Source organism: Linderina pennispora (genome assembly GCF_002104995.1).
Source record: "Linderina pennispora strain ATCC 12442 chromosome Unknown DL89scaffold_5, whole genome shotgun sequence".
Lineage (NCBI taxonomy): Eukaryota > Fungi > Kickxellomycota > Kickxellomycetes > Kickxellales > Kickxellaceae > Linderina > Linderina pennispora.
Window position 1 is genome coordinate 984,643 of NW_024468253.1, and position 14,178 is coordinate 998,820.

Below are 14,178 nucleotides of genomic sequence, written 5' to 3' on the forward strand. Positions count from 1 at the left end.
TCTGGTTTCCAACGCCGGAAATTGGGGAGGATGGAACGGGGCATTGGTGGTCCATCGAGATTTATTTGGTGTTGTGAGGAAACCTGAAGCACATAGCAAAGACAGGAATCTGAAAAAACAAGAGCTCGCCCAAACAGAGGGAGAGCAGGGAGAGGGGGAGAGGGAGACAACTACAGTCCGAAGTTTAAAAGGGGGTGGATAGAAAAGGAGCAAAGCGCGGACAAGGCGTCCACGGGAGAAAAAGTACAGTGGGGGTGTGTTGGATGGGCTTAAATAATGAGAAGAGATGCACATAAAGCAGCAGAGAGACACGAGGTGGCCAGGCCTTGCCTCCAGCAGGCTGCTTAAGAGGACGCGGCCATGCAGAACGGTCTCCCAGATGCAGTACAAAAAAGGCTGCCATGCCATCGAAAAAGATCCAGCTCCTTTCGAATTCAGACAGGTGTTATACATTTTTGATAGTGGGGGACGGGGAGGGTTGCAGTGCGGGACATGCCGGGAAAAGGGAGGCAAAGAACTAAATACTGCCGCCCATGCTGTTTTGTGTTCAGAGCTCCATAGCAAACATGCCGTCGCTATGCTGGTTCTGGTCGTCAAATGCCCACGGCAGCTCGTCGCTCAGCTGGTCCTCAGCGGATGTGTTGGTGTCGGTATCACCGTGGACTCCTGCGCCAGAGGCAATCGTGGTCGATGCAATCTGGGCGGCAATGCTGTTGATGATGGGCAGGTCCTCGGCGTCATCGGCCCACGAAAAGCTCGTCTGCCCGTCAGCAAACAGCGGGTTGCTAGCAAATGGATTAGCCGGCGCAGGCACGCTCTTGATCATCTGCGGAGAACGCATGCCCTTTCTGGCTGGCGACGGAAGGCGATGGCGCATCACCGGCGACTGGTGGAGGATCGTTGGCGTGAGTCATCTGCCGGGCAATCTGCTGCAGCTGCGGTGGCTGGCGGTGGTGTCTATGGGCGTGGTGGTTGGTGCTGCGCGGCGATGTGACAAGCGGCACAGTGCCATTGGCCATCTTCTGCTGGCCGCCGGCTGCCGTCTGCCTCGTCGTCTGCATCGGACTCATCGGCGTATCCGGCAGCACCGGTACCAGCGGCCACCAGCGACGGCTGCTGCTGCTGCTGCTGCTGGCTGCGCGGTGACTTCATGTGCGGGCTGTAGTACTCGACAGACGATGTGACCAGGGTCGCAGTCAGCGAGCTGTCGGTCGAGTTGGTCGAAGCGTTGTTGACGCGGCCTAGGCCGTCCCAGAGGCAGGATTGCGGCTGGTTGATGCGGCATTTCGTTGAAACGCACACGGTGGCCGGCTGTCTGCTGGCCGGCTGCCGCCGATGCAGAGAGCGGGGCAACCGCACCATCGTCCTCCTCTTCGCTGAAGTGGCCGAGAATGTCGAGCTCGTCGGAATAAGAGCTGTCAAGCGCAGTCGATGCCGACACGGGGTGCACTGTGGTCAGAGACTGCTTGAGCGACGATGAGGCCGCGGCAGTGGCAGCACCATCAGCACCGGCAGTTTTTGCCGGCAGCGATGGTACATGGGCTGAAATGCTGTTCTTGTGCACATCCTCAAAGGAGAGCGGGACTGAAAAGTCCATCTCCTCGTCCAGAGTCGAAGGCAGCAGCGTTGCCCTTGGCCAGGCTGACTCCAAGCGAGGCGGCGATGCTCTGTGTGGGGAACTTGCTGGCCACGGCGACTGCCGAAGCGCGGTATCCGCCAGGTGGCAGGACGGCCATCGTGGCTGTCGATATCAACGTCGTCTTCGTCCTCGGCCTCAGAAAGGCTGTCGAGCTGGTTCCACGACGAGTGGCCGTCGTCATCCTCACCATTGTCGTCGGTGGGAAGCAGACCCGTATTGTCATCCTCTTTGCCTTGGCCGAGGCCGTTCTTGGGCAAACAGAGCATCGACGACTGCAGCAGCGCCGCAGCTGCCTTGGCGGCGACCGGGTTGTGCTCGCGCGGCATCATCTTACGCGCAGTAGCGGCCTGGGTGGCCGGGATGATCTGGCTGAACACCAGAGCCTGGGACCGACGTCGACAGGTTATGTTTGGCTGCAGGCGCAAGCGGCATCAGCGACGGGCCATAGCGGCTGTCGCCTGTTTGTTTAGCAGCATGGGCACCACCAGCCGCAGCGACATCCTTCTTGGAATGGGGCGACTTTGATGTCTTGAAGCTGCTGCGCTGGGCAGCATCGTTGGCAGAGACAACGACGTTTTCCAGAGCAACCGCAGTGGTGGCCTGCGCAGCACGCTGTCCGTTGTGCAGCTTGGTGAACGAGTGGTGCGTCAAGCTGCCAGGCGACGGCTTCTTGCCATACGACCCGGAGCCCATCGAGCGGCCCGCAGAGCCACCACCAGTGCGGCGGGAGCCCTGGGCACCACCACTCTTGTGGCGCGAGTTGATCGGGCGCGGCGCAGTGGCTCCAGGCTTGAGCGGGTTGAACGGGATATCCGAGGGCATGAACCCACTGCTTGAACTCGAGCACGTTGCAGCGACCACTTTCGGGCGAGAACACGCGGGTCACCAGGAAATCGGCCACCTCGCGCGGCAGCTTCGGGAACTGGCCGACCAGGAATCCCGCGCCCTCGCGCAGGAACTGGCAGAACTTGAAGCACGACTCGCGTGACGGATCGGTCCACGGCGACTGGGCGAAGAGCAGGTTGAGGAACAGCACGCCGAGCGCCCAGACGTCGGACAGACGTGGCGAGTAGTCGTCGCGCGGGCCGTACACCGTGGGGTCGTTCGGGTTCAGCCCACCGTTGCGGTTTTCGTAGCTCATGTACGGCTTGCTGCCGCACTCAAAGTCAGTCGACAGCGACTCACGCGTGGCCAGCCCAAAGTCGGTCAGCTTCAGATTACCGTCAGCGCCGAGAATGAAGTTCTCGGGCTTCAGATCGCGGTGGTACGCCTTGAGCGCATGGATGTGGGCAACTGCGTCAATCATCTGCTCAAAGAGCCGCGTGGCCTCGACGAAGCGGCGCTCTTCCTGGTTGGCGTTGAAGGCTGGGTGCTGCGTGATATAGTCGTAGAGATCGGGGCCCGACACGCGCTCCATGATAAGGAACAGCCAGTCGCGCGTCTCAAAGTACGAGTACAGCGTCACAATATGCGGGTGGGGGCACACCGCAGGCATGGATTCTCGAGCTCGGAGCGCTGGAGCGAGAGCTGGCGTCGCAGTCAGGCCAAGCTTGGACAGACACTTCAGCGCGTACTTTGCGTTGTCAAAGGTGCAGCGCGCCAGGTACACGACCGCATATGAGCCCTCGCCGAGCACGCCGAGCAACTTGTACTGCTTGCCTGTGCTGCTATCGGTGATCATTGATCCGAGTGGGAACGGCAGGCTCTCTGGGTCGACGTAGCCGGGCGTCTTGAGCGAGTCGGCGGGAGAGAGCGGGTGCGGCGTGCGTGGCTGCGGGACATCGTACAGCGGCGGCGCAACCTTGACCGAGGGGACAGTCGGCTGCTGCTGCTGCTGCTGGTTCTTCTGCTTGCTGAGAGCGAGCGAGATACCAGACAAAAGCGGCGAATCGGTGCCCTGGTAGGTCGAGGACATGAGTGCTGGCACATCACGGGCCTTGTCGGTGTTGATGGTCAGTCCCGTGTTTGCTGATCCATTGGCGGCAGCGTTGGCATTGGCGTTGGTTTGGCGCCAGAGCTGGTTGATGCCGTGGTGCTGGCTGTTGTTGCCATGGCGGTTAGCCTGGCGGCGTCCAGTGCTGACACCGCTACCGCTGCCAGTGCCGTTGGCGTGATGGTGCTGCTGCTGTTGGTGGTGCTGAACATAGTGGTTGTGATAGCTGCGCCAGTGTGGAGCCGCAAAGGCTGCTGCCTGCTTCTGCTGGGAGCGACCATTGTTGCTGCGCGGATTACCAGTGCGTGACAGCGAGTGCGAGTCACCCCCGGCATGCAGGCCGGTACGATGAGCTGCCTCCACCGCTGCCGCCACCAGCTGCGTAGCTGCGCGACGAATACTGCTGCTGCTGATCGCTGGGCTTCGACCCTGAATTCCACGTGCCGAGTCTCGATTTGCCAAACGAAGCCTGCGACGGGGGAGCGATGGCGACAGCAGCAGCAGCAGCGGCAGTAGAGGCTGCGAGGGCAGAGCCGATGGCACTAGCACTGCCAGCTGATGCCGAAACAGCAGTAGGTGCAAGACCAAGGGGCGGTTGCGGCTGACTGGGCCGCTGCTGCTGCTTGCTGCGTCGCTTGGTGCGTCTGCTGCTGGAAGGCGAGCATTATTTTGTGAACGAGCAGGTCTTCCGAGAGGACGCGGTGCAGGGGCTAAAGCGGGTGGAAAATACGAGGCAAAATCGTGGCGAGGAGAGAGAGCGTTTAATCCAAAGCTCGGAGAAACGAAGCCTGTGGAACGCCGGGCTAAACTAGCGTCTATGGTACAGGCTGAGGCGCTCGGCTGGACAACGTAGTCCTTTCGGTGGGTTGCGCGAGCGTTGGGCAAGAAAAATTTTTGCGTGGTTGAGGAAGAACTGGAACCCGACAGAAAGAGGCCACGAGAGCGAGTTGAAGCCAGTTTCGTCGCTGTTGCAGTTTTTCGCCTCGGGGTTGAAAAAAGGGAAGGAATACTGGTACAAGAAACAGAAAAAGGAAAAGGAGGGAAATATGAAAAATGAAGAGGAAAGAAAGGCCCACTGAAGGAGAAACAACAGTGAAATACAAAAAGGCTGATTGCTGTCGATGCCGAACAAGGGGAGGAGGACAGCGAGAGGGAGAAGCAGACCCAAGAAATAATAAATAAACGGAGAAAATGAGCAACGATTCCTGTGCAAACAAGAAAAGTTGCTGACTGGCCTTCACTGGCGGGCGGGAAAGTGCGGGTCAGCTGGCAGTGCTGTTTTGCTCGGCGAAACGGCGGCGACGATATAGTAGCGAAAATCCCGATGTAAGGAACTGGGAAAGCGAAAATATAAAAAAGCTCAGCTTTTTGTTGCAGGTGAATAAAGACGCCGAAAGGGCTGATCGCGAACACTGAGCTGGGGAATAGTGCTTGGCGAAATGGCTGCCAGAGGGGAAGCGAAGAAAAAAGCGCCCAGAGCCGGTGCGAGTTAGTCGGTGTAACCTTCCACCTGGAGGAAAAAAACAGCAGGAATACGGCGCGGAGGGGCTGGCTAATCGCTGGAGCAGAAAGCGCCCTTGTCCGTTTATCAGTCACCTATAAGCAGGGAGAAGACAAAAGTCAGGAGATAGTGTGTTGACATGTGTCGGCTATATGTGGGCAGACAGAGCTGGGGTTCCGAGCCTAAGCACGGGGGTGCTGTATAGTGCACGGGCCCCAAGGGCAACCGAGACACAACCGGGAAAGGAGGAGGAAAGGCCGTACCTGCAGACGCAGAGGGAATACGGGCTGGTTCTCGATCCAGAAGAGGCTCGAAGGTATGGCTCAGACTCGAAATGTCCGAGGGGTTTCTTGATTGTTTTTTTTGGAAAAAGATATGGCTGGAGCCTGAGCGGCCGGAAAAGCGACGCTGTCGGTGTGCGGCAGGGGTGTGCGGCGGGGTGTGCGTTGACGCTGGAGCGACGGGTGCGATTCTCAAAGAGAAGCAAGAAGCGGCAAATATAGAGTAGGAGCTACAAGGGAAACGGGATATCGACCATGCTATAAGAGAATAAAAGGGTTGCAAATCAGCCAAAAATCGTATTGTCAGCCAGGAGCGGGCTCTGTGTTCTGTGACTGATCTGTTGACGCTGCTAGCAGGCTACGGTACCTAATTCGGAAACTGTGAATTGTGACCAAGACAGGGAAAGGGCTGGACCGTGGTGTCCGTCTCCGGCTATGCTGCTAGCTGAGGCAAATGAGTATGCGAATGCGGGTAATAGGCTGGTATAAGAATATGGTGTGGCAAGTGAGGGCGTGTGTGAGCTACAGTTGCATATCCCTGCTTGGCGATGTTGTCGAATTGCGAGCGGACCCAGCCCAGCGAAATGGCGAGGCAGAAAAAGAAGCCTGGCTGAAGGCGGGAGAGAGAACCGGATAAGACACGCAGGCGTGGAGTTGGCGACCGCGCGGGGTGGTGGTGGTGGTGGTGGTGGTGGAGTGGGTCTGAAACGCAATGAAACAGCGAAGGAAAATGGGCACTGAGAAAGGCACGCTATGAGGACAGAAAGCAGAAGCAGGAAGGAGAGGTCTGGGCGAATACTAGGCAAGAGAAAAGAGAGAAGAGAATGCAGCCCTTTTGGTGGAGAGCGACAAAGGGCGGTGGCGGTAGTTGCAGTGGTGGTGGAGACTAGATAGGCGGCAGGTGGTTGGATAAATTGCTGCAAAATGTGGTCCCACCCACACAAATAAAAAAAGCGAAATAGAGCGCACAAGTCTGAAGAACAGGGGCCTATCGATATTGCAGCAGTAAAGGGAGAACTGACGGATCTTTGCGTGCCTGAGGGAGCTGGGCAGAAGCACGCAATCGGCAGCAGCAGATATACCACTGCTTTATAAAGGCGTGCACGAGGTGGGCGAGCGGATGCTGAGCCGGTGCGAGCAGCGGCGATGATGCGAGCCTTCGGAAATATTAACAAAGGGCAAAGACAAATGGCGATTAAGGTCGCGATTTCAGGCCTTCACCGTTCCTTAATATTGCAGCTGGAGGCACACAAACCCAGAAAATAAGAACCTCCGACGATTATTTCAACCGCCGTGTCGACAGAATGGACTATTAATTCTGGCTGGAGATGTTAATATAGCCCAAACTGGATGTATGGCGATGGGGGAGAAGACCAGGAAAGAGATCAGGTCGGCGAAGAGGGGGTGGGTGTCACAATAATGAGCGCTAGCCTGGATGCCGGAACGAGCGTTTGGAGAGGGGTGCAGAGGAGGTGCCGTCGCGGGGGAAGAGTCTAGGACGTAATATACGGTGCGGGCCCTACCTTTATCCTATTCTCCTTATTGCTGGGGGATGCTAGAGCAGTGAGGTGGTGGCAGTAGAAGAGGTTGAGGGAAAGTCAAGAAGGGCGAGGGAGGCAGCGCCTCGGCTGTATGTGCGAACTGGGCGAGCTTCCACAGAGAGCGACAAAGTTCTACGCACAGTGTGCGAGTGGGGGTGGTATGCCGTCCCTGCCACTGACACCCCGTCGCTGACATTTTCAGCCGGCGGAAAATATCCCAGAATCGAAGAGAAGGCGCGCGCCCCTTTGTTGCAGTAGACAGCGGAGGTGGGAATTACGCTGAGCAGCTGGGCAACGCAGACATGGGCGGGGCGGAGGGGGTGGTCAGCGACCCGCACGAAGCATGCAAGAGGTGATTTGCTGCACTCTTTGCTGCAAATGAGACAGAGGGAGAGCGCAGACTTTGCTGGATGCCAGACATGCGAGCTGGCATTAGCCTCCGGGAGGAGCGTACTAATGACGAAACGCATTTATTCCATTTTTAGAGCCACAGAAAACAAAAAGGTAACAGTGCCCGGCGCCCGTTCACCTGACATGTTTGACCAGCTCAGCCAGACGCTGGTGGGCTGCACCGGCATTGTCGCCGCCCGCCAGCCAGTCGGTCTCCGTTACCAGCCGCTCGATTTCCGCACCCAGTTCCAGACCAGCATCGTCGACATCGTCGCTCAGGCTTCCGGTTTATGCACAGAACGGTAAACAGGTGATCGCCTGCCATCTGGCGGATCTACACATAGGAGGCGTGTACGGGTTGCATTAGCAATCGGTTTCAAAGAGTCAGATTGGCCTGCTCCTAGAAAATACCACCTACCTTGGGAAGCGGGTGCCTCAGATATGCCAGCAGTGAAGTTGCGGCCATTGCGAGCAGCCTGTCCGACACTAGCGACAAGCTTACGTAGAGCTTCAAACACAGCATCAGCCGACGCGGGGAGCGCAGTCTGAATGCCACCCGCTGAACCGCCCGGTGCATTGGAGTCCACCTAAACACGATTATTCTGGATTAACCCCAATATTCTCTTTTGGAAATACGCATTCATATCCCGCATGGCACCCCAACATTCCACATCCCCTCGTCAACCCCTGAAAGCGGGAAGGAATATTGCGCTCGTCATACTTACACGTCTGGGGATGCGCTCATCAATGCCCCTTGCTCGATGAGCTGGTCGGCCACTATCAATGCCTGGGTTGATGAGCTTACTGGTCTTCCGGTCAGTCAGCAGTAGTCGCGTCAGCTCAGCAACAATGCTATCCACGCCCCATCCAGAGGGCGTAGCTGGAGAAGCAGTAGCAGCACCGTCAACTGCCTCTGCCTCTGCCTCTGCCTCTGCCTCTGCTCTGCCTCTGCCTCTGCTGGCAGCATTTCAGGTATATTCCGCTACTGCGCTTACTGCAAACTTGCCCTAGATTATCGTATCACAAGAGAAAAAGGCACAAACAGCGATTAGCATTTGGGTGCCTACGTATCTCGCTGTTGCTCAGAACCGGAATGCGTGCAATTAACGATGGCCATTACAACTTCTGCTCTTTGCAGCAATTATTGTGTTCGCTAATCGAGCCCGGGTGACTTTTTAGCGCGGGATCCCTGTCTCAGAATGCGAAACTGCTCGCTTGCAGATCCACACCGACGAGCGACGAAAATTGCCTCGTGGGAGGACAGCATGGCGTAATTGAGCGCCTGTAAGCCATTTTGCGTGTCCAGCACCGTCAGTACTCGCCTGATACCAGATACTCCTCCTCCCCCGGATATTTATCATGGCGAATTTTGCAATATGGAGCTTACCAATGGTTCGGTTGATCCGGTCACGACAAGCCCCTCAAACAGCGGACGCCGAAGCTCCTCGCTGGGCACCGAGAGCACCTTGACTAGCTGGCCAAAGACCACCTCACTGTCGCTCCACTCAATCGCCCTACAGCGGACAGAAATGACCAGGCACTTAGCTTCCAGGATATGCAGCGGCGGCATGTCGCCCAAACAGCTCTGATCCAAAGCGGGCTGATACTCAAACTTGTCTGGCGGCTGACAGGCAATAGTGGGTCATGATCGCAGAGCATTCAGCTGTTGTTTCAACCGGTAATGCTGGCAATCCTCTGGACGCAGAAAGATGGGCACATGTGACCAATGTCCGAAGAAAAAATCCTCCGCTGCCCAGCTCTTTGTGCACACCCGCCCATCCATTGCCGATCTTGGTGCAAAGAAAAAGTTAGGGTGGCATTTGTGACCATGTGGGCTTTGCAAACATACCTCAGTGAATTCCTGTTTCGGAACGAGCCGTCCTGAGCTGACTGGACGTAGTTGCAGGCGGCTCGCAGCGGCTTGCTGCCCTTCAGAACCTGTACATACAGCAGCGTCTCAATCAATTCTCCCGCGGCCGCCCGGAGCTTGTCGATTCTCTCTGTTGCCGCCTGCAGCGGCCTTGCAAACAGCCTGGTGACAAGGTCGTTGTCGCTGAGCTGGGCCAGCGCTGACGCATCGCTCGCGAATATCTGGTTGAGGGTAGTGAGACACTCCTTGCGCACCCAGGACCCGACATCGCCGCGATTGTCCACAGTGCAATCCAGCAGCCCATCAAGCAGCGCACTCACAGCCGAGGACAGATCAATACAATCTACTGCGTTTTCGGCGAGTTCTTTTAGCAGCAGCACGAATGAAACCTCTTCAAGCAGTCCATATGCAAAGATAACATACCTTTCAGCCCTCGCCCGCAAACCTGGCCCAGAGCCACCGCTGCATTGCGCCTGATTTCCACTGTCGTGCCGTCGGTTATCAATTCGCACAAAACTGCAAAGCTGTGATCCCTCGCGAGTGCTCCGAGTGCGAGAACAAAGCCCTCGCGCGAGCTACCTGACCGCTCGACCCTGGTCAGCTCCGCCACCCGCGTGTGCTGCGCATCGGTCAGCCCAAATGCCTCGACGAATGAGGTAAATTCCGGCACAAGCAGCTGGTGGTCAGAGCAGACAGTGAAGGCCTTGACAAAGATGTCAAACAGACGCTTGTCATTCTGCATGCGCAGCAGCTGATGCGCTCGGCACATTGATCCGATGCACCTGCAGAGCGCCAAGAGCGTCAGGTTGGCGCCAAAGTCATCTAGGAGCCGTGCTGGGACGCCAAAAGCCACGGCCCTCAGCGCCTAAAAGTGGTGCCAGAAAGAAAACACAATGGCAGTGTGAGCGGATATGTCCCAGATGCCAGTTGGAATGGTAGATAAAGGGCGCTCAGCAACACTGATTCAGAGGCAAACAACGCGGTCTTCCTTAATTTGCTGCCATTGTCCTGTGCCCTATTGCCCACAACGCGTTAGATTATATCACTTTACCTGTGCAATGTCCTCGTTTCCACAACCACCGATGCTCGCAGCCAGTGCCTCGGCGACAACTCCGGTGGCAACTATCGCCCCGTGACGCACTGCCAAAAGCGGCGAGGTGGTGTTGGCCACCTATTTGTTATGAGGCCATTGTTGAATGCGTCAGTATACATTGCGTGTGGCCAAATGATGAATGCAAGCATGAAGTGTGAAAACGCGATATTCAGCACTCTGAAAACCAGCAATATTGCACATCCGCCCCCTCTCTCTTTGTTATACTTGCCATGTCTGGAAGGTGCTGCGTGATCACATATTCTGCGGCAAGCGGCGCCAATAGCCGCAGTGCTTCGGCTGCAAGATCCCGGGTTCGCTGGTCCCAGTGGTAGATGGTGATTGTACACAGGTGGCTCAGCAAGGGCTCGCAGTACTCGGCAAACCTATTTGATACGGATGGTGTTTGTTAGATGACGCAGATCGCATCACTATGGCCATATACTTCTAGAATTGCTGTGGTTTCCGCCGACTGTGGGCTGGCTGGCGTGCACTCTACGTACTCGGCAATCCTCCGGCTTGCATCGGTGAATGCATTGCGCATGTTGCCAACGGCAAAGAAGTCAGCAAGCTGCAGCACTGAAATCCCGTGTGGGAACGAGCTCTACAAGCAGAGGGGGGGAAAGCGACAATATTGCAGAAGGAAATTAGAACAGCCCTTGTTGGCAAGGCACGCCGTTTGCTGCATGTGTTGCAGCTCCCACCTAAAGCAGGCCACAAAGAGATCTGGTGCCCACTGTGAGGGGAAGCAGCCAGACATGCAAGTGGGAAGGCAGACAGATACGCTGCAAAGGCCAGACACATTTTTGCCAGAGCTGCAGCACAATCGGCAAGCGCCTCCTGCGAGCCGTGTCTGCTCCGCTCTGGCACGCGCTCTCCGTTTGTGCTCAGGCACATAGAGGCAGATACTGCACTATTTGCTGCCTGAAAAATACGGGAAATTATGCCAAGGCTTCGGGGGATACTCACATGGCGACCGACATGTTCTTGGAACGCAGCGCTCGCTGCACGACGGACATTCGTCTCTCGGTCAAAGACAGCAACTGACACCAGCACTGTCGCCATTTTGAGCTGCAGGTCCGCAAACACGGCTCGGCTCTCCTGGCCATGGATGCGCGCAAACGACCACATCACGTAGCATGCTGCATCGCGCACATTAGATCCGACCGAGTAGTCTCCGCGCTGGATCTCGTATGTGAGGCCCTAAAAGAGAACGAGCTGGATCAGACATCAATTTGCGATGAGCTAGCTGATCTTCAAATGGAGCTCGGCATGCTTGCATACTACGCTACCTTGATGACCCACGGCATCGCTTCCCGTAGAAGCTGGCTGGACAGCAGCCCGCGGCGCGCGAGTTCGGCCAGGCACAGCAGCGCACCGTGCCACGAGTACTCGGACGTCATGGACACATCGATAGTGCCGTCGTCCTGCACCAGCGTCTCTTCCGTCATGACATCGGCAACCGCCGAGGCAATCTCGCGTGCCAGCGCCGGTGGCAGCCGAGCAGAAATACGGCCAATGCCCTTGGCTGCCGACCACCGAACGATTGTGTCCTAGACGCCTCTTCAAAGCAGAAAATTAACAGGCAATTGTAAACCTTTCGCTTATTGCTTGTAACGACGCCCACCCTCGGGGGAGGACTGGCTTTGTGTGCAATGGGTGCGGTTTTCTCGGATTTTCAAACGGCACCGATGAACCAGACACAGTGCTATGGCGCAAAGCAATATCTCAGAAGGCAGCAGAAATGCCATCCAGGCCAGCAGGTGGCGCCTCTCGTAAGTACCCGCTGCAAGCAAATACACAAATTGCCACTCAAATAAGCCTCTGTGCACAGAGCCTGGAGCGGCCAAGGAATACGGGGCGGCGCCAAAAATTGCTGGACGGGATGCATCGCTAAGCAGCAGAAATGGCAAGACGGCAATTATACACCACCTCCCACACTCGCCTCTCCCTGTATTCGGTGTAGGCGCATCAATGAAAGCAAATGGCACAGCGAAGACAGAGGCGGCACCATCCACACATATGAGCAGGACAGAATGCCCCAGGGTAGGGGAGCGATGGACGGCCATTTGCAGAACCGAGGAGGGGGCACGCCCCCTGTTGCATAAAGAGCAAGCAGAGGGAGATGTGGGCACATAAATTGGTGGTGCCTCCTCCCCCGGAATTGACAGGGGATTGTGTGCTTGTGGAACACCACTGGCAGCATGCAGTGGGCTTCGAAGCAACAGCTGTCGACCTGGGCCAAGCAAACAAGTGACCACCGCCAGCATTTTCCAGACTGCACGTCGAAACAAAAATCCTGCTGCTACTGCTGACAAGCCGCACAATGAACTCAGTCACCATCACACCACACGGCACATTCCGCTCCCTCATCCAATCCGTGTGATTTGCCTTCAGGCATTATGATGCACACACTAGCTGCACATGCCCCGTGTGATGTGCGCTGCAAAGTGTAGCTTTTGCACACTATTTTTTTGCTGGCTCGGAGGCGCACTAGCAAAATCACATTATTGTCCTGGTGTTGGTACTATATGCAGCCATACTTCCATGTTGCAAGAGGGCCAAGCAGCACACAAAGAAGGGATGCGACAAAGACAACGCAAAGCGAGAGTGAACTGCAACATCAGATGATCATGCAAGCAAAAAATAATGCACGGGTTAGGACAACACACCAAGAGCCCAGCGGCAAGTGCCAACAAACATCAACATACCTTGTCATGCAGCTTCTGGAGCAGAATCCCCACGAACGTCTCCACCTGCTCGGGTATTTCTACGTCACACTCTTCCTCGTCGATATCACCAGCGCTGTCCCCGTCAGCCGGACCTGGCTCCTCGGCTCCAGGATCGGACAGACCGGCCAGGTTAGGATACCAGTGACTGCCTGTGTGTGCCGGACCAGTGATCTGAGCACCAGATGCGCCTGGCAGGTACACAAGTGCCAGTCGCTGGGCAGTCCTTGGCAATGAGCTTGCGGGTCAGCGCATGCTGCTCGAAGGCGTCCGAGTGGAGTATATCCATCAGACAGTCGACGTGCCGGATCAAGCGCCTCAGGTGTGCTCGATGACCCGGAACAGGTGGCACAGTACCCGAAGCACACCATTGACACGCAGGGCCGCACTAATGACCATGCTTCGCACACCCGACTGCGACTCGGCCAGGCCGTCTCCGACAGCATCCTGTATGTCGGCCACAGCCCACTGCAGAAATGCCGGCTGCAGATCCTGCACGGTGTCCTTGCGTGACAGCAGCCGGGACAACATCACTGCCGCCCCCTCCATCTCGCAGCCAGGACGACGCAAGTAAACCTTACCCAGGGCCACCCACTTTTTGACCAGACTCATGTTGGCCATATTGGCTTCGGCATCAGCTGGCTCGAGCGCCGGCAGCCCATGCATGCCGCTGTCAATCGACTCAATATCGAAGGGGATCATCGCCAACAGCGACAGCCAGATCAGCAGCACATAGCGCGTCGTCCAGCTTTTGCCATCGGGCTTCGCCGTGTGATACCACAGCGCCGCAAACACGGGCTCGATGTCGGCCACCTCGTGCGGGAAAAACCGCAACACAACCTTGTAGCCACGCACCTTGCACAGCAGATACACTAATCCGAATATGCCGCCCATCCGCTGCGCGCTGACCGCGTCTGCTGAGCCGGCCGACAGGCTGTCGTGGAATGCGTAGACGTATCTCTGTGCCAGTGACATCAGCTGGCTTATGATGCGCTCCAGGTGGGGGTCGAGGCATGTCGGTTGCTCCTGGTAGCGCCCGAGGATTTCGGACATGTCGTGAATCAGAGTGCTCTCACTAGCCGAAACCATGCCATTGCCGCCACTGGCCGACCTCCATGTTGCCTCGTCTCCAGTGCTGGCCAGGACCTTGTCCAGCAAATCAAATAGTTCACGGTGCTCCTTGAAGAACGTCGGCACGCTACTC

General features: G+C 56.8%; 4 protein-coding genes across 4 annotated transcripts; 1 reads left to right on the forward strand and 3 right to left on the reverse strand.

Moving 5' to 3' along the window:
• Positions 1 to 165: 165 nt before the first annotated feature.
• DL89DRAFT_142003 (uncharacterized protein) lies at positions 166 to 1,376 on the forward strand. Its single transcript, XM_040883446.1, has 2 exons — positions 166 to 931; positions 1,140 to 1,376. Exons 1-2 carry the CDS (start codon positions 287 to 289, stop codon positions 1,182 to 1,184), a joined length of 690 nt encoding a protein of 229 aa, XP_040744425.1. The 5' UTR covers positions 166 to 286; the 3' UTR covers positions 1,185 to 1,376.
• Positions 1,377 to 2,624: 1,248 nt separating this feature from the next.
• Positions 2,625 to 3,320, reverse strand: DL89DRAFT_222660 (kinase-like protein; the record flags this gene model as incomplete). The annotated part of the gene is made up of 1 exon (XM_040884594.1): positions 2,625 to 3,320. A coding segment is annotated over one exon (696 nt), but the record flags the coding sequence as incomplete, so codon positions are not given.
• Positions 3,321 to 8,016: 4,696 nt separating this feature from the next.
• DL89DRAFT_141882 (uncharacterized protein) lies at positions 8,017 to 10,024 on the reverse strand. The gene is made up of 3 exons (XM_040883444.1): positions 9,652 to 10,024; positions 9,234 to 9,460; positions 8,017 to 8,292 (listed from the first exon to the last, which is right to left on the reverse strand). Exons 1-3 carry the CDS (start codon positions 9,922 to 9,924, stop codon positions 8,277 to 8,279), a joined length of 516 nt encoding a protein of 171 aa, XP_040744427.1. The 5' UTR covers positions 9,925 to 10,024; the 3' UTR covers positions 8,017 to 8,276.
• A 630-nt stretch (positions 10,025 to 10,654) lies between these two features.
• DL89DRAFT_222500 (uncharacterized protein) lies at positions 10,655 to 14,027 on the reverse strand (the record flags this gene model as incomplete). The annotated part of the gene is made up of 6 exons (XM_040884586.1): positions 10,655 to 10,849; positions 11,215 to 11,448; positions 11,538 to 11,798; positions 12,957 to 13,073; positions 13,117 to 13,291; positions 13,684 to 14,027. 6 exons carry the CDS (start codon positions 14,025 to 14,027, stop codon positions 10,655 to 10,657), a joined length of 1,326 nt encoding a protein of 441 aa, XP_040744428.1.
• Positions 14,028 to 14,178: the final 151 nt, after the last annotated feature.